Here is a 27,068-nt window from a genome sequence, read left to right on the forward strand (position 1 = left end):
TGTGACAGTAACTTATCTTTCTAGTTAAACTTTTTTTCTCTGATAATAACTTATATTCTTTGTTCTTCTTTCTTTGAAAATACACTGGCATGGCCCGTTTGGAGAGGTAGCTTCGTTCATCTACTCTCTTTCTCTTCATTGTGTTAGAGGTTTCATTGATCGTGCATATTCTCTCTTTCTACAATGGAACTCTAATTCCATGATCGTCCATCTCATTGATAAAGCGATTGAAAAGTTTTGTAATTATAGTAAGTTTCCTTCATGTTAGCCTTATAATTTACTATTTGATTTGATAATAAATAAACAAACGAGTTAGTTACATTATTTTGATGATACCAAAAAAGTTAAAATATTAATTATCAATTGAGAAATTTTTTCATTAAAGGGTGAATTAATTCTCACTTGTGTTAGTATTTTGAGCTTAATTTTTAATTTATATAAACATGTTAGTATTTTCAGCATAATTTTAATTTCTTTTGATATAAAAAGAAACTCTTTTATATACATTCTGTTACGATATATAATTTTTAACTTTTAGGTTTACTCTTTTAGTCATAATTTTTTTAATCAAAATTTCTTTTTGAGTGTCAAGGTAGAAAGACAATTTTTAAGTTTAGTATGATTATTTTACCTATCAAAAATATGCTGCAAACCAATGAAAATTTTGACCGGAATCTTAATACATTAAATGCTTTGCAAAATGGTCTTTATTGTTTCAAACAATTTCAAATATAAAAGAGTCTTCTCAAGACTATAAAAAGAGGTTCATAGCTCATATTGAAGCAAGAGTTTTAATACAAATCAAATGCAGCACATATTGAAGAAGAAAACTTCTCACTTGAAAAGTTTTCTTTTTCTTCTTTCTTTTTTTTTAGTGAGATTTGATTTTATTTGTAAAGAAGGTAAAAAAATATTTATAATTTGAGAGATCGAATATTGGTAAATGTTGCCGGCATATTGGTAAGCTAGTAGCAGATGTCTTTTATTGCATAGTGAATTTTTAAGAAAATAATATTAAAGAGTATACATAGGTATTAGTCAAATCACTATAAATCTTCGTATAGTATTTGTTGTCTTTTTTTTTTTTTTTTTTGCTTATCTAATTTATGCTTTCATAGCATAATAGTGAAAATTATGTGGATTTTTCAATGTATAAAGAAAATGTGTGAAAATGATGTTGAGATTCATTCTTCTGATTCTCGTCCGCATACTATAGGAAATTGAATATCCATTAGGTGATAGTTGCATTGATAATGTTCCATTTGATATTTATTAGGGAATATAATTAGTTAGTTAGTTACTAATTTGTACTTTTCTTATTGGTTCATTCCTTAATTAGTTAACTAGCTCTTATCTATCTATAGAGGGAAGTTGTCCTGTAAAATAATTAATTTTGATTCATCAGAGAAGTTTTTTCTCAAGCTTTGCCTTCTTCTCCAAGCTTTCTTATTCTTCTTCCCCTCAATATGGTATCAGTGCAAATTACTCTTTCATCCACAATTATTGAACTTTCTTATGCTTTTTGGTGTTCTTTCCTTCTCTCTCTCTCTCTCTCTCTCTCTCTCTCTCTCTTTGTGATTTTTTCTTCGAATTGACTACGATGCCAACTTCGAATGATTCTGTGTTGAATTCCATATCTAATTCTAGATCTTTCTTGATTAATGATCCTTCTAGTCCTTATTTTCTTCACCACTCTGATAATCTTTGAGTTTTTCTTGTTTCACAATTGCTCATGAGAGATAATTATGCATCTTGGAATCGAGCAATGCTCATTGGATTATCCGTGAAGAACAAGCTAGGATTAATTAATGGATTGATCACAAAGTATGAAGGTACTAATCTTGATCTCCTTAATTCTTGGACCGGGAACAATAACATGGTTATTTCCCGAATTTTGAACTCAGTTTCAAAGAATATATTTGCTAATATTATCTTTGTTGAATCTGCGCATAAGATTTGGATCGATCTTAGAAAAAGGTTTTCATAGAAAAATAGTCTACAAATCTTTCAACGAAGTAGAGAATTGATGAATCTTACTCATAATCAAAATTCTATTAGCACTTATTTTACTTCAAAACTATTTGATAGGAATTAATAAGTAATTATAAACCTATTTGTACTTGTGGTAAATGCCCATGTAGAGGAGTTAGAGACATGGTTGCTCATTATCAAATGGAATATATAATGTCCTTTCTCATGGGATTGAATGGCTTTTTTTCCCAAGTTAGAGATCAACTTTTGTTGATGTATCTTTTACCTTCCACTAATTGTGTGTTTGTCTTGGTCTCTCAAGAGGAGCATCAATAAAAATGAGTGTTCTTGTTGCTAACAATAGTTTAGATGCTTTTAATATTATGGCTTTTGCTACTAAAGCCAATTTTTCTAATGCAAATAAGAAGTCCAATGGTGGAATTAGATATAAGGGTCAAAAGAAATACCTCATTATACTCACTATAAAATTCATGGTCATACTATTGACAGATGCTTTAAAATTTATGATTATTCTCGTAGTTATAAACCAAAATCTCATGACACAAACTCATCTCATGGTGCTCTTAATTCTGTCAATCAAATCTTTGGTTATGAACAATAGCCTGATTAGAGTTCTTCAAGTAATTTTTTCTAGAATTTGAGCCCTACTCACTATCAACAATGCATAAACATATTTTCTACTCAATTGACTTCTTCTAACAAGGCCAACAAAGATTTTCAACCCAGTACTACAGCTTTGTACTTGCTTCTTTGTGACCTTGAGTAAAGATTTTTCTTTTCCTCAGTACTGGATAGTGGATTCTAGAGAAACAAGACACATTTGTTTTATTACTCTACATTTATTTTTATGCATCAAATTAGAAACTCCAGTGTTACTCTGCCTAATTATACCAGGATTCTACTTAGTTTTTCCGGTGATGTTCATATCAGTTCAAAATTGATTCTTAAGGATGTTTTTTTTGTGCCAACATTCAAGTTTAACTTATTATCTATTAGTGCACTAACCTCTGGCACCAAGCTTTCAATCAAGTTTCTTCCTAATCACTTTGTTATTCAGAAACTTAATAGCCAGAAGATGATTAGCAAGGGTGCAAGTAGAAGATCTCTATGTTCTTGATGCTATAATACTGAATTCAGTGTCTTCTGCTTATGTTAATAATGTTTCTGCTTAAATTTGACATAATAGACCTAGACACATTTCTTTTAAGAGATTAGACAGTTTAAAAGTCTCAATTGTCTTGTGATGTTCCCAGCCTCAATAAAGCTCCACCTTGTTATATTTGTCCTATTACCAAACAAAAAAAAAATTATCTTTTGATTCTCACAATCACTAATCTTTATCTCCTTTAGATTAAGTGCATTGTGATATTTGAGGACCTTATCAAATTACATTTTATAATGGTTTCAAATATTTCTTGACTTTGATGGATGATTGTTCGAGATTTACTTGACTTTATTTGCTCAAGCACAAATATGATGTTGCTTCCATAATGCCCAAGTTTTTTTAAGATGGTTGAGACATAATTCAATGGTAAGATTAAAGTGTTTATGTCAGATAATGCACTAGAATTAGTCTTTTCTAAAATTTTCAATTCCAGTGAAGTTTTACACCAATTCTCTTGTGTAGAGAGACAACAACAAAACTCTATAGTTGAAAGAAAGCATCAACACTTGCTTAATGTTGCCCGGGCATTATATATCCAATCTCGAGTTCTCATAAAGTTTTGGTTTGAATGTGTTTTAGTTGCTACTTTTTTTTATCAATTGCACTCCGACTCCTCTTTTGCATCATACCATATAAAGTTCTAATATCAAACACTAGCAAATTATTCTTTTTTAAAGATTTTTGACTGTTTAGCTTTTGCTTCTTCCTTCATTGCTTATGGAACCAAATTTGATCCAAGATCTAGAATTTGTGTTCCTTGGATATCCTCCTAGCATTAAGGGCTATAGGCTATATGATATTCAAACTAAGCAAATGTTTGTATCTCGAGATGTGGTTTTTCATGAAGATATCTTCCTTTTTTACACTGTTATTTCACATGATACTCTGGTTGATTCTTTTCTAAATTTTGTTCTTCCACTTTTTGCTTCTCCAGTAATACCTATTACATCACTTTAACAAAAAAAACTAATGATATAACACAATCATCTGAACCTCCTACTGTTTTAGATGTTGTTTTAATGCCTCAAATTGATACTATTGTTGCTTTTCAAAAGATATTTTTCCTCCTAGTTCTGATCTTTATCTCAGAAGGTCTTCTAGAGCTTATCACCCTCCTTCATACCTCCGAGACTTTCATTGTAGCTTAGTCACTCAACAAGATGTGTCTCCTCTTGTTTGTTCTACTAATTATCCTCTTACTCAAGTCATATCATACAAATCTCTATTTGCTAGTTATAACAACTTTGTACTCACTGTTTCCTCTCATTACAAGTCTTAATTTTTTCATCAAGCTGTAAACTATTAAGATTAGAGGGTTGTTATGGAATCCAACAATACTTGGTCCATTACTCTTTTGCCACAAGGAGAGCATTTCATTGGATGCAAATGGATTTACAAAATTAAGTATAAGTCAAATGGCACCATTGAGAGACACAAAGCTCACTTAGTTGCTAAAGGATATACACAACAAGAGGGGGCTTGATTTCATCAAAATATTTTCTCTAGTTGCCAAGCTTGTGATTGTCAAGGTGTTTCTTGCGCTTGCTGCTAACAAACAATGTCATTTGACTCGACTTAATGTGCACAATGAATTTCTAAATAGAGATCTTTTAAAAGAAGTTTATATGGACTTACCTCTTGGTTACAATGTCAATTGGAAAGCTGATTTTCATAGGGAGAAACTTCAAATACTAATTACTAGATTCAAGACTCTCCGCACGAAGGAGAATGAAACATCTCATGATTTTTATATCAAATAAATTGATATTGTTAATTCTAGCTTTACCCTTGATAAGTGGACTCCATATATACTGATTCTATATTCTATAGATTAACTCCAGAATTCGTAGTTATTAATTGTGGATTCTATAAAAAAATAATCGGGTGCACATCCTGACCCGAGTTTAACATACAAACTTGTATTTCAATAGGTTAAGTGTATGCCTGGTAATAAAAAGATATGAAATATTTTCGGTCTTGAGGTTTTTTTTGGTGGATTCTCCAAATAGAAGTAAATAGATTCCTGACTTTTATTTCAATTAGTATCATGGTGTACTTGGATTTATATTTTTTTTGTTAGTATCTTCGGATCCATATTCCAGCTATGAATTCTATAGACACCAACTCTAAACTCTATACTTATGAAATTTATATTATATTATTATAACTATGGATTCTTAAATACTAAATATGAATTTCAAATATAATAACTCTACATACATTCTATTATAAATAAAATAACTCACTTTATTGAATTCAATTATATATATATATATATATAGTGATCCACAACATATTTCATATGCACTAACACTACTTCCATAGTTTGTCCATTCAAATTCTATATGTACTAACTTTGAATTTTTATAGTTACCAACTTTAGATTCTGAAAAATTATTCTAGATTTTATAATTACTAACTAAGAATTCTTGAAATATATCTATGAAATCCACAAATATATCTATGGATTCCACACATGATTATATTTATTGAATTTAAAGATAAATTTTTACATAATCTAAAAATAAACATTTATGAAATATAATTATATCTATGGAATTTATAAATATTATCTTAGTCAATCTCTATGGTTATATATCTTACTATCAAATAAATATATAATTTTTTTGATACATTGGGCATATTTCAAATAATAAGAGATTTTCATCTTCAACATGTTGATAAAAGAATTAAACTTTTTTCGGTGAAAAAAAATACAATATCCATCTGTATGCTCTTTTATTAATTTATAAAATTTCATCTTCAGTTTTAGCGTGATAAAATTATTTTTAATGTGTAAAAGACGAGTACTTTCACTTTAGTAATAATAAAAACTTTATACCCATTCACTCTCGTAGCACTCTCTATATAGAAAATAACTATTCTATAATGGTATATGGATAAAAGTTTTTAGCTAACTTTTTCATTGGAGAGGTGAAAGAGAGAGTTTGGTAAAACATTATTTGTAACTACCGAAACAAAAACAAATAAAATATCATTATATTATTACACGACAAATAGATAAATAATATATATTCCTTTTTTTTAATATTTATACATTATCTCGGCTACCATTGAAGGAAAAGAAGAAGAAAAAGAATATATTGTCAAATTTGGGGCAAAAGTACTTCTAATACTTCGAGAAAAATTTGGGTGGATATTTTGCAAAAGTAAAGTAGAACGGTAAAGATGAAAAGTGTAAGCTATAATGATTTACAGTGCAAATCACCTGATTAAATTTTAAGAATATTTTTCTAATGCAAATGTCCGACGTTTAAGCTAACCGGGTAGTTGCTCCGATGGATTGAAGGTCCGTGCTCTTTTGGTCCGGACAACACGGATGAACACAAACTGCTACGAGTCCTCTCGAGCTTCTCCGTCCTTCCTCCAGCGACACGCGCACCAACACGCGTCCGTCTCCCTCCTCCTCCTCCCTTCCCCAGAAACTAAACCCTCCCGAATCCCGAACACAACACCCAACAGCAACAACAAAATCGTAACGCCGAGAAATCGGAGCAAATATGCCTGCTTTCACCTCCTGCTCGCGCTTCCTCTCGCCCTTCTCCTCCTCCCTCCGCCGCCTCCTCTCCACCACTCCCCACCTCGAAGACGTGGGCCCCTTGACCTGCCGCCTCAGGTCTCGTTCCGTTGTCCGTTTCCGCGGTCCCGACACCGCCCGGTTCCTCCAAGGCCTCCTCACCAACGATGTCCGACCCCTCGCCCAATCCCCCGAATCCTCCACTGCCGACCAAGCTTCGTACTTGCCGACGCCCAACATTGCGTTGTACAACCCGCCGCCGATGTACGCGGCTCTGCTCACGCCCCAGGGGAGGTTCTTGTACGACCTCTTCCTCTATCGGCCGTCTTCGGCTGATGTCAAGTTCGACCGGACCGGGTCCGGGCCGGGCAAAGGTGACTCGGAGGAGCCGCTCGCTTTGCTCGCCGACGTTGATGCCGCCTTCTTGGAGGAGCTCTTAGATGTCTTCAAAAAGTGAGCCCTTTTAGAATTTTAAGCTGTTTGATTTGCTGAAAAGAAGTTGGGATTCTGGTGCTAGTAGCAATAGTTAATAATTTTGATAAAATTGACTAAAAGTATATTTCAATACTAGTATTCTATGGAATTGAATTCTGGTTTCTCAAGTACGCACTTTGGAACTATTTAAGTTGTAAGCATTCAATTGATTTCGGTGCATCTGATTGGGTTTCAGGAACTGCAAGTGAATCCAATTATTTGAGGTTAGGATTGTCGAGGATCCTACTTAAAATCCTTTCCTAATTCGTTTCCTATACCCAACTTGTTCTCACTCATTTGCTACTGTTCCTGCTGTAACCAAGACCTTCTCTTGCTGCTTCATTTTCCTCTAACCAACAAACCCATATACCGTTTCAATCACAAGTTGTTCTTGGCCCAGTCTCTGTTGTTAGTTGGTGTTGACACCAAGAAAGTTGCTGCAAAAAAGTAAGAAAAAAAAACAAGTTGTAAAGTCATACCTGTATAAAGAAATTGTGAAAATCCACATGTTGTATTCCCTACTTGTCTTTGTTAACCTTGAAGCCTCATTTTCACTCTATATAAGAATAATTTTGCTGCCTTCATGCTTCTACTCTAGAAAAGCTGTTTTGTTTTTTAATGGGCCTAACCCTAGACTCCTAGAGGCCTAGACCATGGATTACAATATTCTCAATCTCTGTTGATGCTTATAGGTTCTAATATAAAACATCAAACTTCACTTTTTTCAGTTTGTATCTGGCATTTCAATGTTCGTTTTGATATGGTCTCTGCATGTGTGGCTTTAGAGCTGAAATATTGATCTACTATCCGATTGTCCAATTGCATAGGTAAAATGATTGATTATAGATTCATTTTGCTCTTATGTTCTTTGTTGATTGATTATAGTCTTGTTTATGCTCATGTACTATTTGTTGTTAATATAGAAACTTAGGCTGCATCAGATGTGCTCTTTAATGTCTAAATATTAGATGGAAAGAAGCAAATAAGTTATACCTAAAAAGTGTCCCTAACCTCATGATAAATTCAATCAGCCTAATAGGGTAAGCTGTATACAGCTTTGATAAACAATAAGTCCTATTCCCACAAGAAGGCTGAATGACTACCATTTCTACATAATCTGGTTATTTGCTTTTTTTTATCTTGATACAGATTCTTCTGTTTTGGTAATTTGTTCTGTCATAATACCTGCAAAGACCCTTATGCCTTAGTTCAATGGTTTGATGAAAGTTGAAAAAAAGTAGTTCAACTACTAAGCATGAAACACTTCCCTTAAGTAATCTCTCGTGAAATTATAAGAGTTTACTACTGAAAAATGATGTCCTTTTATTGAGTTCTCAATTTTCAAATTCGTGTGATGCCTATACATCATGTTATCTTGATCTTTGATGGAATATGACCTTGTAATCTTCTTTCAATAATGTTCATCCTACCTAGCAAAATTGAATTATTCTATAACCGGAAGCTGAATGGCTTGCTTCTCTCAGTAAATGTCCTCTTATTACTAGATAATGTTGTGTGATATGGCAGTTTCGAGTTTGTTAATGTTAATTCTTTTAACAAGCTGTATCAATAAACCTTCCTAATTATTCCATCTATTGTCATGGTGTTAAAGAACTGGGTCTTCATATTTGTTTCACATGGTGGGGCAGATCAGGTCAGAGCAATTAACATTTGTCTCATTAACTAACTTCATTTTAACTTTGTTCTCTTTTTGTGAGATGTAACACTGGAAATCCCTATTTCATTTTGAAATATTTTGAAGCTGCATTTGAGATTTTCATTACCATCTTCTGCTGTAAGTAATTGCATAAGCAACAAACAAGTTCTATAATTCCCTATATTGATATGACTCATTCTCGAATACCAACATGCGACACGAATAGTGCAGCTAGGAGGAGTGGGATCGGCTTGGGTTTTGGTAGGGCCCTGGTTGTATGGTTGTCGTTGGAGGGGTTAGGGCTGATTTAGGACGTGTGGTGGAGGGCTAAGATGGTGGAGAAGGGAGAGTTGGGGGAGGTGGAGGTCTGGATGGAATTTAGAGATCGACGGTGTGGTGTTAGCAGCAGCGATGTATAGTTTCCATTTGGATGATGTTGTAGGTTAGCGATGGTGATGAGGACATATGTCAAATCTAGACGAGTTTCTAACTGTTGTGTTGGTGGCAGGTGGAGATAATTTCAGGTTAGAGGGTAGTAATGGTGGATCTGCTTGTGGATGGTGATGATGGCGTGGATAGAGATGGTGGTAGGGATAGATCTAATATTTAGAGAGGAAGAGGAGAGGGAAGAATATGGTCGGCCCTAAAGGAGGGAGATCAACGGACGAGGAGGGAGGAGGACTGGCGACCAAGGTGGTGGTGGCGGCTTGGGTTTGAGGAGAGGCTAGGGTTAGGGAGAAGAGTTAGAAGGAGAGAGGGGTAGGAGATGAACTCAATCAATCAATTCTTCGATTCATGCCTAACATAGTTGCACTCCATAATATTTAAATGAGGATAACCAATTTAACCCAACTGACTAATTAAATAAGACTCAATCAACTACTTAAATAACTTAGGTCATAACAAGCTGAAATAGAAATTGACTCAACTAAAATAGAAATAGACTAAGCTAATATAATTGACTCGACTAGGCGAGTCCAATGCCACCTAATGCAATCCAATCTGATTCGGTTCACATCAATTCATCATGCTTCGACTTACTTTTTTCTCAAGGTGATGGCTCGAGTTGGTTCGGTTAGCTTGGGGTCTGATAGATCAGGCGGAATCATCTCCGTTGGAAAATCAGTGGCTCAATTCTCTTTCTTTTTGGACTTGAGTTGACCATCTTTGGATCCTCCAAGCAAGTTTCCCTCAGATCTGAATTAGGAGGAAGGAAAGGGAAAACCGAAACTGAAAAAAAAAGACTAAGTCGGCTGAGTCGAGCACAAGATCTACTTAGGCTAATCTTAAGCCAGCTGAATGTGGGTTGCATCTAAGTCCTTTCGGAACTTGTCCGAGGTGCAGAGGTGGCCAACTATGATGGGGAAGACCCTGGCAAGGGTCTGATCAAGGCTAAGCTTAGGTGTGGACTTAGGCAAAGTTTGAACGCAAGGAACTATTCGATGAGTCAATAGGTGCGTGTGTAGCCTTGGTCGGATCAATTGTACTAGAGGCACGTCAAAAGCTTAGAGAAGCACATCAGAGGTGAGTACATGGCTAATCTAAGTGAGGGATAACCTGAAAAGGATTAGACTAAGTCTTGGCTTTAGTCTCGAGCTAACCAAGGCTCGATTGCAAGAGGAAAGTCGGCTCGGTTAGTGAGCATGCATACATGGAGACCTCGACATGGATCTCCTCCTTAGTCTCCTTCATAACCTTATCCATTTCACCCTTTGGTAATCCTCTGTGCACTACAGCCTCGACTTCTTCATGTTTCTCCATAAGCATCATGGTATCTAGCTTCACGCATTCTTGCACCGAGATAAATTTCTCATCACTATAGATGCTCAACCCCTTATCTCTTCTTTCCTCCACGTAGGTTGTTTTAAGGCCTTGAACCTCCTTGTCTCGATGATCTTCTTGCCTCTAGTCTGCTTGAGCATGGTGAGGGGTAGCCACAGCCCTAGGGTAGGGCTATCGAGGCATTAGATCCTCAAAATTTTTCCAAACATCATTGTCGTCAATCGGCGGCTCGGGTTGCCATGCTACTAGGGTGGGCAATATGAGGCTTTGCGGATGAGGGCCCACACATCCTCCATGTTCTTCTTCTAACTCTATATGAGGTGGTGGTGGAGGGCCTGCTGTATGGAGTGAGACAGTAGCATCCTCACGGTAGAATCGTCAAACCTATTATGAGGTCTTGGGTCGAAACTCTTGGCAAAAGGTGATCTTCCTCTTGGATCCTCATGGTGTCTGTATGAGAGGGCCTCTCTTATGTCGGAAGACATGGTGACCATGTCTCCAATGTTAGGCTAGCCCGATGGTAATGGTGGAGTTTGTCGTCGCGGCAAAGGTTGGGGCTGATGGTGTCCTCGCCTTCACTGCTTCTGTGGTGTCTATGGCTTGTGAAGACTCCCCTTGACCTGTTGCTGCTATGGCTTCGGTTACTGTCATGGTATCCGAGGAACGACAACTCTAGTACACTTGATATGACCCATTTTCGAATACCGACATGTGACACGGATGGTGCAGCTAGGAGTGAGATTGACTTGGGTTTTGGTGGGGCCCAAATGGTATGGTTGTGGTTGGAGGGGTTAGGGCTGATTTGGGACGTGTCATAGATGGCTAGGTTGGTGGAGAAGGGAGAATTTGGGGGTGGTGGAAATCTAGATGGAGTTTACGGACCGACGGTGTGGTTTTAGCGGCAGCGGTGTAGAGTTTCGATTTGGGTGATGTTGCAAGTCAACAATGGTGATGAGGACGTGGTGGGGATGATTATATTGTATCTAGGGCAAGGGAGGAAGGTTTGGGATGTTGTAAAGGTCTGGCTGATGAGTATGGCAAGAGATGAAGGAGGGAACTAGCAACGGTGGTTTGTGGCTGGATGAAGGTTGGTATGGGTGTAAACGAGTCGAGCCTGAGTGAGGAGGAGGCAGGTGGATGAGGAGGAGGAGGCCGACGAATAAGAAAAAGCGACAGCTTGCCAATGGAGAATGAGGAGGCAAGGAAGATAAGGAGGCCGACACTTATGAAAGAGGAGGCCAACGAAAGAGGCCGAAGGAGTCGGTCGATGAGGAGGTTGGGTTTGTTGGAGAGATTTTTATTAGATTTAGGTTTAGATAGAGATAGGATAATAATAGCCACTCGATCAAAGATCTAATCATTATAAATATATTTTTATATAATATATATTAATACATATATAATATTAATAAATATTATATCTAAGCCGAACTTGAGCGAGCTGGCTCCAGGCTTTGCTCGAAATTCAAATTGAGCCTTAAAATAAGGCTCAAGCTTAACTCAGCTCAAGCCAAACCGAGCCTAACTCGAGTTTCAGCTAAGTCAAGCTTGAGCTACTTGTTTATTTTGACACCCCTAGCAACTAGTCATGGCGAGATGGTGGTCAAGGGTAAGGCGTGGCCTATCCAAGTAGTGGCTAGACATGATAGGGTGAGAGAAGATGAGGGAGAAGGTGGTCAGTGCCCAAAGGAGAGGGGAGACTAGCGGACGAAGGGGGAAGGTAGATGGCGACTTTGGTGGCTTGCTCGGCTAGGGTTAAGGGACATGAGGAGAGTCAAGGTCGAAGAGGGAGAGAGGAGAGACTAGAGACTAGAGAACAATTCAATTACGAAACCAATTGGAATGACTTCGCGACTTTTCAATCTACAACTTCTGTATACAGCCCCTTATCAGATTCACACTCTACGTATGTCAAATCTGGACCAGTTTTCGATGGTGGTGTTGGTGGAGATGATTTCGAGTTAGAGGACAACAATGGTGGATCGACCAGTAGATGGTGATGATGGCGTGGATGGAGATGGCGGTAGGGGTAGATCTAATATTTAGAGAGAAAGAGGATAGGGAAGAAGATGGTCAGCCCTAAAATATGAGGACGATCGACAGACGAGAAGGGAAGAGGATCAGCGACCAAGGTGGTGGAGGCGGCTTAGGTTTGAGGATAGGCTAGAGTTAGGGAGAAGAGATAAAGGGAGAGAAAGAGGTAGGAGATGAACTCAGTTAATCAATTCTTTGATTCATGCCTAACCTGGTTGCACTTCATAATTTTTGAATAAGGCTTATTGACTTGACCCGAATTAAATAAGACTTAATTAACTACTTAAACAACTTAAGTTATAACAAGCTGAAATAGAAATTGACTCAATTAAATAGAAATCGGCTAAACTAAGATAATTGACTCGACCAAGCGAGTCCAATGTTACCTGATGTGATCCAATCTGACCCGATTCACATCATATATGGCAATAGACAAATGTGCATGCCTACACATGTATTATTGCATCTAAATTACATCTGTTAACTTACGATCAAGCGGAACAACTAGTAACATGTATTCAACCTACAAGTTCATCTCCACTCATCTCATGCTTGAATGCTGGCAAGTGCAATACAGGTGATCACTTAGATGCTTGGTATGCCTATGGGTGCATGTAAGTTTTGTATTTAATTTTACAGTTGCATTGGTACTTTATCTATTCATTGGTGCGAACCATTTTTATTTAGTTCTGCAAATCAGTGTCCTAGTGCAAGCATTTCCTATAATATCATATAACTGATATAATAATCAGGGTGATGCAAAAGGGATACATATATTCCTCTTTTTGCACATTGCAGATCTAGTGATCTTTGGCTGCTCGACCTTATTTTATAGAAGAAATCTTTAATAGGCCATAAACATTTGTAGAAATGCTCAACTTTTGGTTTACTGTTTACTGTAAGTTCAATCTTCTGTTGATCGTATGGCATATAGACATGCATTTTCTAGTTGTCAATATACATATGTGCCAATGATTTTCTTTACTACAGAAGCAGAAGTATAGTATCAGTATGATTCCCTTTTAGAATTTAATATACCTGAATTCTGAAGACTTTTGACTGTTCTATTATGCCTTATTATTGTTCTATGCATACAGATATAGATTGAGGGCAAAAGTTGAGATAGAGAATGTAAGCGAGGAATTTTCTTGTTGGCAAAGGTTTGGTGGTAATCTCTCCAGTACTGAACCATCAGCTCAAGATCCTGAAGCAGCATCAGTTGGTTGGGGACAGGCTGTTGATCGTGCTGGAGGATCATCTGCGAAAGGAAATGATCATGGTTGGCAATGGTTTAGAGATCCTAGGTTGGGCTGCCTAGGATACAGGGGAATCTTCCCAGCTAGCACAATACGTAAGATACCACACAAAATATTTATTTACATCTTGTCTTCAAACCTATACAAATGGAATGCTTTGAAGGATATGCAACATACGCGACCTTAAAACACATTATGGTTCTATTTTGTTTCATTTACAGCACCATTAGTTGAGTCTGACAATGAAGCTGATGAACAGCATTACCTTCTATGGCGGTTAGAGAGAGGAGTTGCAGAAGGTTCAACTGAGATTCCAAAAGGTGTGGTTCAAAATCTCAATGATTTCATTATGCTTTCTTGCAAGTAATTGCAAATCCATGAGCTTTATATGATTGCAAAGAATAGATTATTGATCCTTGGTTTTATATGTTTAATCCCTTGCGTAACAGCTACTGCTGTGAAAAAATTGGCATTCTTCGAAGTGCTAAACATTTGAGGCTATATTAAAAAACACTTTTATGTACAATATTGTTTTATAAAATTGCACATACAGTGCCAGAGTTAAATGAGTTTCCAGAATTTACCCAGTGTTGAATTTTCTGTTTCTCTTTGATATTGAGTTACTCATGAAATAGGTTAGAGGTTATGAAAGACTAAAACAACTCCAACATGCCATGTTTTCTGCAATAGCACAGCAAACTGGTATCTTGGAATAAAACACCATTTTAAAATGTAATATGTATGTCCACATCTGCATTTTCTCTCCTCTGACTGTAACTCAGACAACCAAACTGCAAGTCTTATCATTTTGATCTTTAACTTTTTACCCTACTTAATTACTTTAGGTTTATAAAACTAGGTGTCCTGCGTAAGAGGTGCATATGCTTACCCGCCTAATCTTATGCACTTTCAGGTCCTTGACTGCCCACAGCCTTATATAACATTTGACAATAAGTTTATATCTTTACTACTTTTGGGCCCACTAACATATGGAATATCCTAATCTCATCTGCATCTGATAGCATTCTCTTGTATCATTTGAAAATCAGTATTTTTCTGCACCGAAGGAGGTTGCAACGGCAAACAGAAATAGTGGAGAAAGTATCCCTTTTCTGCACAGGAAAAAAGAAGGAAAAAAGAAAACAATTGGATCTAATTGTGCAATCAAATTGTTATCTAGTTTGTTGGTCAAGCTTTTGGAACACTGAAAACAGCTCAAATCTGTAGACTAGGACGAGTCCTCAAGAATTCATCAGTATGAATAGTAAATAGGGGTACATTTTTTTTCTTCTTGGAGTTCAAGTGAGTGTTGAGTTCTTGATAAGTCATGGCTGCCTTTATTTGCATTATTAGTTGTTTAACATGTTCCAATCTTATCTAGTTTGCGTAGTTGTAACCAAATTTGATGTCTCTGCAGTTCATTTCCAACTAAATGAAGGTATACTGGCCAACCTAGACCAAGATCAGTTTTGTACGTGACTTTGAAAATGATCGACTCTTCTCCCCTTTTTTTCTTTGAACTTCTCCTTTCTTCCTTTCTAAGTCTTCTCTTCTTTTTATATTTTAGATATATTTTAGATACTGTGTTCTCTTTTCTTTCTTTTCTACTATGCATCGAAAGTTGAAACCTGTTTCTAGATTCTGAAACTCCATATCCCTAATTTTTTGCCCTTGCATGTTTACATAATTGGGAAATGATTTTCTATCAGTGATAAGACATTATTTCATCCGTTGGATTCTGCAGAACCTCTTTTCTATGATTTGATCTGCCATATATCTTATTTAATTCTGGAATTTCATATGTAATGAATATCAGACCTCTTAGTTTTATCTAGGACCTTTAGATTAGGCTTCCCGGCAATCATAGGTATTTCTTCTGTTCTGCTTCACAACAAAAGTGTAGAAATCCAATCAAAACCTTATTGATTCCCAGCTCTTACTATTCTTGCTCACCCACAGCATTACAGATATCCCCTGCGGTCCTACATTCCATTTATTAACAATCTTCTTATTTAATTTAGTTGCTAAGTGCAGCTTAGGTACCACATTCTGGGATGTTTGGTATGTGACAAATAAAAATCTCACTGCACCACAAATAGCAGTAATCTAGGGAGGAAATAGCAATAACCATAGGAACAAAAGATCAACCTAGAAAAATCTCAATTGGAGAAAAAAAACTTGGGCTCATTATAGATCTGCTATGCAAGTCAGCTGAATACAACTCCAAGTCATTGTAATATCCTAGATGATATGATTTGCTCTTGAGGTCTAACTTCGATGTCATCTCATCTCATGATAACCTACCAACTCAGGCATTTTCTAATGTGAAAAGGAAGAACCTGAAGGAGAAGGCTGAGACACAGACAAGTAGTGCTTCAGTAATGCAGAATAATGAAGTTTACTGCCATAATAAAGGAGTTTACACACTATTTTATCTAACATGGTACATGTCTGAACTTCATATACCTTTTGTTATTAGCTGGACTTAATGGTCATACTTTTGGCTCAGCATGTTTGACTATGTCATATTATTTCCTCCAAACCCCCTACATTCAACACATGTTTGATTGTGGACATCTCAGCCTCAATAAATAGTGCATTCTGGAAAGCTTCAGTTCACATGAAAGGGGATCTCTCGCGGGATGTATCTGATTACTGAATTCCTCTGGAAATAAATTACCAAGGTGGGAGCCCCTGTCTCTCAATGGAAAAACTAGATGCAAAGATAAATAATTGATTTGGAGTACAACTGTGATAATACTTTTAAATTAATCTACGATTGAATTTACTTTTTGGAAGTGGAAATAAGAGTACAAAAATTGTCTCTTTGTCTGCCTTCTTGTTATACTGTTATTAAAGTTTGATAATTTCCTTTTAGTTTTTTATTATAATTTTCATTTTCATTTAAAATTGTATTGTTTCAAATTAACTTGATTTTCTCTCGGTTTTATCTCTAAATTATTGGGGGATTTTTTCTTTCCTAAAACCAGGTGAAGCTATTCCACTTGAATACAATCTGGCGGGACTCAACGCTATATCATTTGACAAAGGATGCTATGTAGGGCAGGAACTTATTGCTCGGACACACCATCGAGGCGTCATTCGCAAGCGCTTGGTTCCTTTTAAGTTTGTTGATGATAATGGAGAAGGTATTTGCTTCTAGCTATGATGTCATTCGGATTCGAGACTGCTCTAGTTTCTTCTTTGCTTCTTAAATGCTTAATTCATTATTTTTCTTGTGATCAGAAGTAGAGCAGGCAGTGTCGCCTAGTTCAGAAATTGTAGAGAACACTTCGAATAAAAAGGTTGGGACTGTGAATACAGCACTCGGGTGTCGTGGAATGGGCCTTCTGAAATTGGAAGAAGCCTTCAAGCAGACATCCACTCTCAGCATTAAAGATGCAAACAAGGTGAAGGTCCAAGTAATTAGACCAGACTGGTGGCCAGCTGAATGGACTCAGGTGCACGAACAACAAACTGCTGTTGCTTGAAGGCAGACTCATATTTGAAGACATCTTATATGTTAAGAGTAATGTACGAATCAAGCTCAACAAGTTTTTCGCAATCAAAGTTAACTGAAACTATCTATGGAATCACGGGGAGAAAGGCAGGTGAAGCACAGCCAAACTTGTTGCATCTTCTCATTTAGCAATAATTTTGAATTTTGTGGTGTGTAATCATATTTCCTCAATAATTTTGTTGATGATAATAAGCAGTAGAGTTTACTGCTCACGGGAAATGAGTATCAATTCATGCATCAGAACTTCAATTCTATGGCAAACGTAAGTAGTCAGCAATAGTAGCATTCAAGTCTATGCAACAAGGCTTATAAGGCTCCAAAAGAGTCAGAAGATTGTTGTTGGAGAACCGAAAAGACCTGCAGTTAGTATAGGAAGATGAATCGTTTTCTTTAAAGGAAAGATTATTGGCTTTTGTTTGTCATATATTAGCTTTTCAAATGTTGTGGCCAATCTGGCAATCTCTGATCAAAGTTAAACGGGTAATGGAGTTGATATAAAAGCTATAAATTTGGTTGGGAAGTCCAGCTTTCTTATATTCTTGATTGCAGCTAGGTTTATACGACGTAGGAGTCTTTTTACAGGGAAATTTGCATTTCACCCAAATTTTAGTTAAGTAACTACACTAAAGATATTAACTAAATATCCTTGTCCAATCTAAACCTACCTTCATACTAAAAAAAGCCCATCTCTTCTATTACCTAAAATGTAATGATTATGAATTTTTTAAAAAAAAAATGCCAAACAAGAGAAAAACTAGGATTGAGAGCAAGCACTTAATTTTATTTTTTTTAGTCACTTACGCCCTACTAAAATTTTAGCTACCTAGTTTAGACTTCAAGTCATATGTATTGCCGAACAATTACTTCAAACCAATCGCCGCTAAAATATGCTCCTCCAAACTAACCGCACTACCAAGCATTCAACCAAATCGAGCCAAACCACTAAACCATCAAACAATTGGAGTTAGAATCAAACCCATAACTTCCTTGATCATAGAGAAGATACCTACCAACTCTACTAGAGTTGGTTGATACTTAACTCACTTTGAGTTTTTGTCCAAAGTAGGAGTATCGTCATGCGGCAAAGAACGAGATAGAGATTTTTAGACATTTCAGGAAATAAATTATTTAAACTAGATGGGATTTTTATTTTTATTTTATAACCTAAAACTTTGTTAATATTAACATAATCCAGGATGTATTATGTAAAAATAAAATATATAGGTGTAAATCGTAAAATATCTAGTGTTAAACATAAATTCATCTTTTCTATATATATATATAAATAAACACTTATTAGTTAGAAAATTTAAAAACCATATTTGTCAAGTTTCCACTTGCCCATACAATAATATGACAATATTATTTTTATATTTCTAGTCGTTAAGCTTCCCTTTATTTTTAGTCATTGAGCTAGCGACAAGGGCTCAAGCAATATCTTTTCTACCTTAGTTCATAAATTTCCCATAAAACTATTAATTTTATCCCTCTTTTTACAAATCAAAAGAGTGGATGGGTTATGTAGAACATCTCTATCATTTTCTGCCAACCCAAATAAGCATGTTACCAATCCAAACAACCCTCATGGTGGTATTATAATACCTAAACAATAATTCCCTTCCTATATCTCATATTGTCTCCTTGTAGTTATTCCTCTTGAAAAAAAAAGGTCTTCTTCCTAGCTAGTTTATAGAAGTCTGTTGATAGTAGAGTAGTGTTGAACTAAATTTTAGCAGGTTTATTTAGTACTGTTTTCTTATTTTATCCCAGTCTTTAATTTATTTCCAAGTGGTTCATATTTTTATGCTTTTAACCATTGATGTGCTATCCTATATAAAGATCAACAACTTAGTGATTCATGAAGAGTTTTTAGTATTTCCTCTTTCATCTACTTTAGTAGATTTACCTTGTAACACTGATATTAGAGCTTGGTAGAGAGAAAAAGAGTGACATAAGTAAAGATGATTGTCAAACAAAACAAAAGGAAGAGTTTATGAGATAGAGTCATACAACAGCAACTTCATTTCTATTTCATCTAGTTTTTTACTCTCTTTTTTTTTTTTTTTTTTTTTGCAGCAGCATATTCTTCGTAGCAGAATGGTGTTTGGGAGAGGAAGAACCATACAATTCTTAACATAGGTGTGCAATATTTTGTTAAAATATCATATCCCAAGAAGCTTTTGGACTGAAGTAGTTAACATAAGTCCAACCTTAGCTATTCAAAATGTCACACCAGAAGAAGCATGAAATGGATGTAAACTAGGTGTCAACCACTTCAGAATCTTTGGTTGCTTAGCATATGATCATATTCCAAATCGGAAGAGGAAAAAAGCTTGATGACAAAAGATAAAAATGGTATATAAATATCAGTATGTACAATATTATCACCAGCAAAATTGCCATTAGTCTATGATGTAATTTTTTATGAAGGAGGATTCTTGAAATGGTATGATGAAAACACTACCAAACAACAACCCTATAACAACAAATTCCAACAGTTTTTGTACCTGAATTCCACCAAATGAAGCTCCAATTTGCCACTAAAACTTCACTAGCAACGCTAGAATATGATGAATAGATTGAAGTAGTTGTTGGTTCAAGTTCTCATCATATTTAGAAGAGGCCAGCATAGATGTCAGATTATGAAGTAATCGAAATTGATCAATCTGAAGGCCCACTCACTCTCTTTGCTCTATTTTTAGATTGAAGTAGCCGCTGGTTCAACTTTCAGAAGGGATGTCAAAGAATCAAAACGACGAAGGTGATGGTGTTGAAATTGTAGCTATCGATTGAATTATCTGAACTTCCAAAATGACACAGAACAATTGGTGTAGTGTGGGTTTATAAAACAAAATGGAAAGAGTATAGTAAGGTTGATAAGTATAAGACACGTTTGGTGACTAAAGGATACAAGCAAGAGTTTGCAGCCGACTATAAAGAAAGTTTTGCTCCGGTTGTAAAGCATTATACAATCAGATTGGTGATCTCATTGGCAAAACAAAACTCATGGTGTATCTTCCAGTTGGATGTCAAATCGGCATTCTTGTATTGAAACTCAGAGGTACAGGTATATGCTGATCAACCACTTGGTTATATTAAAATAAAGAGAATTGTATAAAGAAATATTTTATTATATATATAAAATAATTTATGAATACCTAAATTATTTTTCTCTTCTTTGTCCTATTTTTTTTCTTCCCAAAGAAGAAAAGGAAGAAGAAAATGAGGAGAAGGGAGGAACATGAGGAAAGGCGGCAACGATGGCGACAGCCACGATGATAGGTGGGAAAGATAGTGAAGGGGTATAAGAAATAAGAAAAAAATGGTGGAGATATTTTAGTAATTTGATCGATATTAGTTAGTCAAAATAATACCAGGGTGTTTTAAGAAAATTAATATAAGAAAAAGAGAGATTGGATTATAAAATCTTCAAAGATAGAATGTCAATCACAAAATAAATAAAATGTAGGATGTGATTTCTAAAAGTTCTTAAAATAAAAATAAAAATGAGTATAAAGTATATAGATCAAAACAAGCCCCACAGTCTTGGTAAAGTCGCATTGAGGCTTATTTTCTGTATAAAAAAGTTTTTAGAAATATCCATATGAGCATACAAGTTTTGTTAACGTTAGTGGCAGATAGAAAATGCTAATTGTTTGCGTATATATAGATGATCTTTTATTTACTAACAATGATAGTGTCATCTTTGAAAGGTTTAAGAAATCTATGATGATTGAATTTGAACTATCTAATCTTGGTATAATGCATTATTTTCTTGGCAGCGAAGTGGTGCAATCGGCTACCAAAACCTTTGTTTCTCCAAAGAAATATATGTGAGAGATTTTGAACAGGTTTCAGATGAATGACTGTCATCTGATAAGTACTCCAACTGAGTCGGCCTGAAGCTAAACAAAGATCATAAAGGAAATAGGGCCTGAAGCTAAACAAAGATCATAAAGGAAATAGGTTGACAGCACAATCTATAAGCAAATTGTGGGTAGTTTGATGTATTTAACTACAAGAAGACGATGGTGATACGAGGAGCACTGCAGGTTATGTTGTTATTGATGGGCATAGGGGCTGTTTCATGTGTCATCCAAGCAACTAATCATCATTTTATCCATCCATCACTGAAGCTGAATTTATTGTTGCTACAGCTTCTGCTTCTCAAGCTATCTGGCTGAATTTATTATTTATTATTTTTATAAATAATAATAAAATTTAAATTTAAATTAACTTAAAAATAATTTAATATTAGACTCATTTTAAAAGTCTTGATGAGACCTCTCCAATGATATTGTTTTAGTTAAAAACCGATTAGTAAAACTAATTATATACTCAGTTTAACTAACTAAATTATTTAATAAAAGATATAAATAGAATTAAAATTATTAAATATAATAATTATTGGGTAATTTCGGGCTCCTAAATTATTTAATAAAGGATATAAATAGAATTAAAATTATTAAATATAATAATTATTGGGTAATTTTGGTATTTTCATGGTGGGGCTTCAAATTTGGAGCCCCACTATTCCTAGCTCTAAATTTGAAACTAGTTTTAAAGTCTCATTGGAATTCAACTATAGAATTTAGAGCCCGGTTGGAGTTACTCTAAATTGGTTAGTTTTATTAAACCCGGTCCGCTATAAAACCTGACCCGCTCACTAATAACCGCATCTCAACTTGGCGGGCCGAAGCGCTAGCCCGCCAAGTTGGGCCCGCCTTTTGCCGACGCCTTTCAACATGGCGGGGCAGCGGCCGTCTTTTCGACTTTTCAAAACAGTGATATTTTCTTTTAACCTATTAAATTTCAGCCATATATATCGGAAATATTTTATATAGGTATTCATTAAAATTAATATTAATTATATTTTTAAAAGAGTCCAAAAATTTCAAAAATAATTTGATCCTTGACAGTTTCAAAATTAATTTTAAAAGATAGAGAGAGAGCTCAACAGTCAAGACTTGTGTGGCTCCAAAAACTATAATCTGATGTTCCAGCGCATCAAGCCTTGGATTTTTGGCTGCAGAGCTGAAGCAAATTGCAGCCATGAAAAGAATTGAGAATTAAAGAGAGAAAGCAATCTTTTGGACAACTAGCAGAAGACTGCAAAAGATGTTGGGTTGGGTGCTCTTCTGACTTTTGTCAAGGCACACCCAAATAATAATGATATTATAATTACCTAGATAACCCAAACATATAGACAATGCAATGAACTTTTAATTAATGTCACCATCTACTTCTTGACTTTATTGGAAAGGCAAATTTGAAACCCTACCTCATCAATTTATCTATAAAATGTCCCTTTCTTCAATAAAAAAAAAGTATCTATCTAACACCTTAAGTTAATGCCTATGATGAGCTCATGTATAATAAATAATATATAAATATTTATATTTTTAATTCGAAATGGCATGTATTTTGATAATTTCAGAAGCACTAAAGTATTAATAGGATATTTTTGCAAAATAAAGGGGCTTTTTAGAAAAAGTGGTAGGGTAGGGTTTGAACCGTAAATATTTGCAATATAGGGGGATTTTAAAATTTACCATAATAAAAGATTAGATCTATGCTTCAGATTTTTCTTTAGTATGTTGCCAAAAGCCACCTTCCTTTGGTCCATAGAAAACATTATTAAAAAAAAGAGAGCTCTTTTTATCACTTTAAAGTGAAAAGGGAGCATGTTCCATAATAACACTAAAATATATGGAGAGATCTAAAACAAAAGACCATAGAGAGAAGGCCATAAATACAAGATCTGACAATGTCTTGATCACACCCACAGGAGCATCAGCAGAACCAATAGGTTGATGACAGCCACAGCCATCAATACACCTCCAGACTCATTACTTCCAAAGCCCCCACACCACCCCCTGCAGATAATATCTATCTCCATCCAACATTCACAAACGCAGTAACTGTGCTACTAGTGCTCCCAGCTACTCTTTCTCTGCATTCATTAGGTCCCCACCATAATAGATAGATAGATAGATAGATAGATAGATAGAGATGCATGCCTCCCTTGGTTTTGTCCCTTTCAACAGCAAGAGAATAAAATGCAACAATAAGCAGACTAAGGAAGGACCACATCGTCTTACTCCACTTGTGCATGGATACAATGGAGAGAGTTAAAAACATTGTTTAAGATTAACTACAGCAACAAGTAGCTGCCTTTCTGCTATCTAAATATTCAAAGAGAGAACATTCTGGAGATCTGGAGGTCCTAAAAAGACGACGCATCCATGTGTTTCCACATTAGTTAGTGACAGATTAGAGCATATAGCTACTAGCATAGTGCATTGCAAAATCCATCAGTGGAGTCTGGCCAAGAGGATGGCATGGATATCAGCAGCTGCTGTTTAGTTGTTGAAGCACGGCTTCCATGGTCGGCCTCTGGCTTGGAATCTCGCTAGTGCAAAGCAGTGCAATCCCGGCTAGCTTTGCTGCTTCTGGCTTCAAGAAGTTCCCATTAAGGTTCTGATCGAGGATGTCTTCAAGGTTACCAAACTCAGAGCTTAGCAGTAGGTGGGAGACTGTCCTCTTTCCAGTTAAGATTTGAAATAGAATAACTCCAAAGGCATAGACATCGCTTTTTTCTGTGAACCGGCCGACGGTGGTATACTCGGGAGACAGGTAACCCCTGGCAGCACTGGCTTTGAGGGTCGAGAAGACAACATCATCAGCCAAGAGCTTGTGCAGTCCAGAGCCGGAGATACGAGGAGTGAAATGATGGTCGATAAGAATCTTTTCGGATGATATACTTTGGTGGACAAGAGAGGGCTTGTTTGCCCTATTGCTGTGTAAATAGTCGATGCCTAGATAAGAGAGGATAGAAGATAATCAAATTTTGAAAATATATTATAAAAAATGAATAAGATAGTATGTAGTCCAAATTTCTCAAAAAATGACAAAATTGAGTGAGAGAGAACAACCGCTAATGGCATGTATCATACTGAAAACAACAAAAACTCTTGTTTAAGACAAGAAGAAAGGATATGTCACACTACCTTTGGCAATGCCTTTGATGATAGAAACTCTTGTGGCCCAGTCAAGGATTCTACCACTAGAATTATCCTTCACATCCAGATACTGAGATAAGCTCCCATTTGTCATGTAATCGTAGACAAGGAAACATTCCCCCCTGCCTCTAGAGCAGCAAAACCCTCTCAAACTGACAAGATTCTCATGTCGCAACAAGGTCAATATCTTCAATCCCTTCAAGAAATCAGCCTCCTCAGTTTTACAGCTTGTCTTGTTTATGCTTTTGACAGCGACCACAGATCCGTCTCGCAGGATTCCTTTGTATGTAGCTGCAAAGTTGCTCTTCCCAAGCAAGTTGACATCTGAAAAGTACTGGGTTGCACATTCCACCTCCTCGAGATTGAACCTGAAGCTCTGGGATACCTCCTGAGAGAATCCGACGCCACTCCGTCCATCGGACAAAGGGTCCCACCCGTTCGCATACTCAAGGCTGATAAGTGGAGAGGCGCTCTTCCGATATGCGTCCTTAGGCTGGTCGGTGCTAAGCCGGCTATCAGAAACCTCAAGTGAACTACCAATCTTCTGCTTCCTTCTTCGGTACCACATCAATGCGAACAGCCCAAAGAATGTCCCTCCAATAGCAACAGCAACTATTCCAACAATAATAATTCCTGCAGAGGTTTTCGAAGATTTTGAGCAATGGGAGCCATTGCAATGTGCATTGAAGTTCGCTGATTGGGGAATCTGCTGTGGTTTGAGACCAACAGAATTTGAACTAAAGGGTTCTGGTTTGTTAGGTTTGAGGGCATCATCAGCAGGACAAAGTTTGAGTGCATCAAATCCAACCCCACAAAGACCAGTGTTGTTCCCAAATTGGAATCCTCCATTTAGTCTTGTTAATCCTTTATCCAAAAATAAATATAATTAAAATTATTCACAGAAAGGAACTTACAAATGCAAATAAAAATTTAAATTTAGGAAGATGAAGTGAGAATTACCGGAAGGGACACTGCCCGAAAGGGAGTTATTCCGAAGGTCCAATACTGTCAGGACGGGAATTTCAACAAGCTTTTTTGGTATTGATCCAAAGAGTCGATTGAAGCTCAAATCCAACCTCATCAACTGAGTAAGATCACCCAGTGTTGCAGGAATAGCTCCAGTTAATAGATTAGATTGTAGGGCAAGAACAGTAAGCTTCTTCAAGAGACCCAACTGGGTTGGTATACTCCCTGTGAGTCGGTTGTAACAGAGCTGCAGAACTACAAAAATAAGAAAAAAGAAAGAGCTAAGCCATTATGAGGAAGAAAAAAAAAAGACCAACAGAAATGGTCCAAGTCCATGAGAAAATTAGAAGCGTTTTATGTAGACACCGCCTACTATCTGTAAAGAGTATACTCCAAATGCCCATAAAAATCTACTCTCTATTTTACCTACATTAAAGCACTCGCTGCAACAATAAGGACTGTCGAAAGAGATAGAAGCAAAATAGACGAGAACAAGTTTCACGGTGATAGGAAAAAGAAAAAAAAAACAAGATTTGTAACATGTTCTGCTTCGAAGGAAACTACTATTACGACACTTAGAGAACAGCCAAACATGAGCGAGACAAACAAAGAGAGATAATAGTTTTAAAGAACTGGACGGCAAAACATCATATCAAACAAATTAGTTGTGCAAAAGTCCAAGCTTTTGTCTCAAACAAACTAAAGCCAAGTACGGGAAAATGTACCACCGCCCAAAATCTCACCTTGGAGGCTATCCATTTTGCTGATCTCCACCGGGATGCTCCCGGAGAGGTTGTTGACGTTGAGGTAGAGGTCGGTGAGCTCGGTAAGGTTACCGATTTCTCTCGGTATCCCTCCGTTGAGCTTATTGTAATGGAGATAAAGCCCAGAGAGGCACCTGAGTCCGGCCACCGCCGGTGAGATTGTGCCGGAAAGCCCCTTCCCCTGGAGCGAGATGTTCGCCACTTTCCCGTGCTCGTTGCATGCAACCCCCTCGAAGTCCCCTCGGCACGGGTCTCCATCGTTCGTCCACGAACCAAGCACACGTCCGTCCGGATCCAACGCCGACTTCACCTCCATTAGAGCTCTCACCTCCGCGCTCCCCCATGCCCCAACGAAGAGATGAGGGAAGAGAAGAAGGAATCCAAGGAAAGGAAGAGAACCCATTTGCCCAAACCCAAGAAAGATAGGAAGAATATAACAAAAGGAGCTCCTTTTAATTCCACTCTATCTCAAAACTGGTTCCTTTTTTTCAGAGGAGAGAAGAAAGCAGTCAAGGTTACAGGCTTTGGTGGAAGAAAAGACCAAGAGAGAGAGTTTAGCAAAAGGCCAGAGGAGAGGAGGAATAAGAAGAAGAAATAATAATATTTGGAACGGAGAGGGGGGGTTAATTTCAAAAAATAGGATTAAAAAACTTCGATGGACGGATCCATAGGAGCGTCCACTAGGCGACGGATCGAGTTACGTGGACCGTCTGATCTGAAATTGGACATTTCGAAAGTATTTTGCCCTTGGGAGTCGTCAAAAATCTTTGATGGGATTTGGCGGAGCATGAGACAGCCCTCTCATGCTTCCACAAATAGATGAACGACTTGTACTTAACCCGTGTAGTGGTATTTTCGTAATTTTAATGGTTCCAACATCCAACGCCTCTTGGGCTCT

At 36.6% G+C, this 27,068-nt stretch overlaps 2 protein-coding genes across 2 annotated transcripts; one reads left to right on the forward strand and one right to left on the reverse strand.

Annotated features, from left to right (window-relative positions):
- Positions 1–6,450: 6,450 nt before the first annotated feature.
- On the forward strand, positions 6,451–17,667 carry LOC140771485 (putative transferase At4g12130, mitochondrial). Its single transcript, XM_073113064.1, has 5 exons — positions 6,451–7,148; positions 13,740–13,993; positions 14,120–14,218; positions 16,889–17,047; positions 17,145–17,667. Exons 1-5 carry the CDS (start codon positions 6,679–6,681, stop codon positions 17,387–17,389), a joined length of 1,227 nt encoding a protein of 408 aa, XP_072969165.1. The 5' UTR covers positions 6,451–6,678; the 3' UTR covers positions 17,390–17,667.
- A 5,489-nt stretch (positions 17,668–23,156) lies between these two features.
- LOC140769563 (probable receptor-like serine/threonine-protein kinase At4g34500) lies at positions 23,157–26,737 on the reverse strand. Its single transcript, XM_073110296.1, has 4 exons — positions 26,150–26,737; positions 25,401–25,661; positions 24,429–25,304; positions 23,157–24,236 (listed from the first exon to the last, which is right to left on the reverse strand). The coding sequence occupies exons 1-4, from the start codon at positions 26,571–26,573 to the stop codon at positions 23,767–23,769; spliced, it is 2,031 nt and encodes a 676-aa protein (XP_072966397.1). The 5' UTR covers positions 26,574–26,737; the 3' UTR covers positions 23,157–23,766.
- Between the last annotated feature and the right edge of the window lie 331 nt (positions 26,738–27,068).

This window comes from Typha angustifolia, chromosome 11 (genome assembly GCF_048772165.1).
Source record: "Typha angustifolia cultivar Huaian chromosome 11, ASM4877216v1, whole genome shotgun sequence".
NCBI lineage: Eukaryota > Viridiplantae > Streptophyta > Magnoliopsida > Poales > Typhaceae > Typha > Typha angustifolia.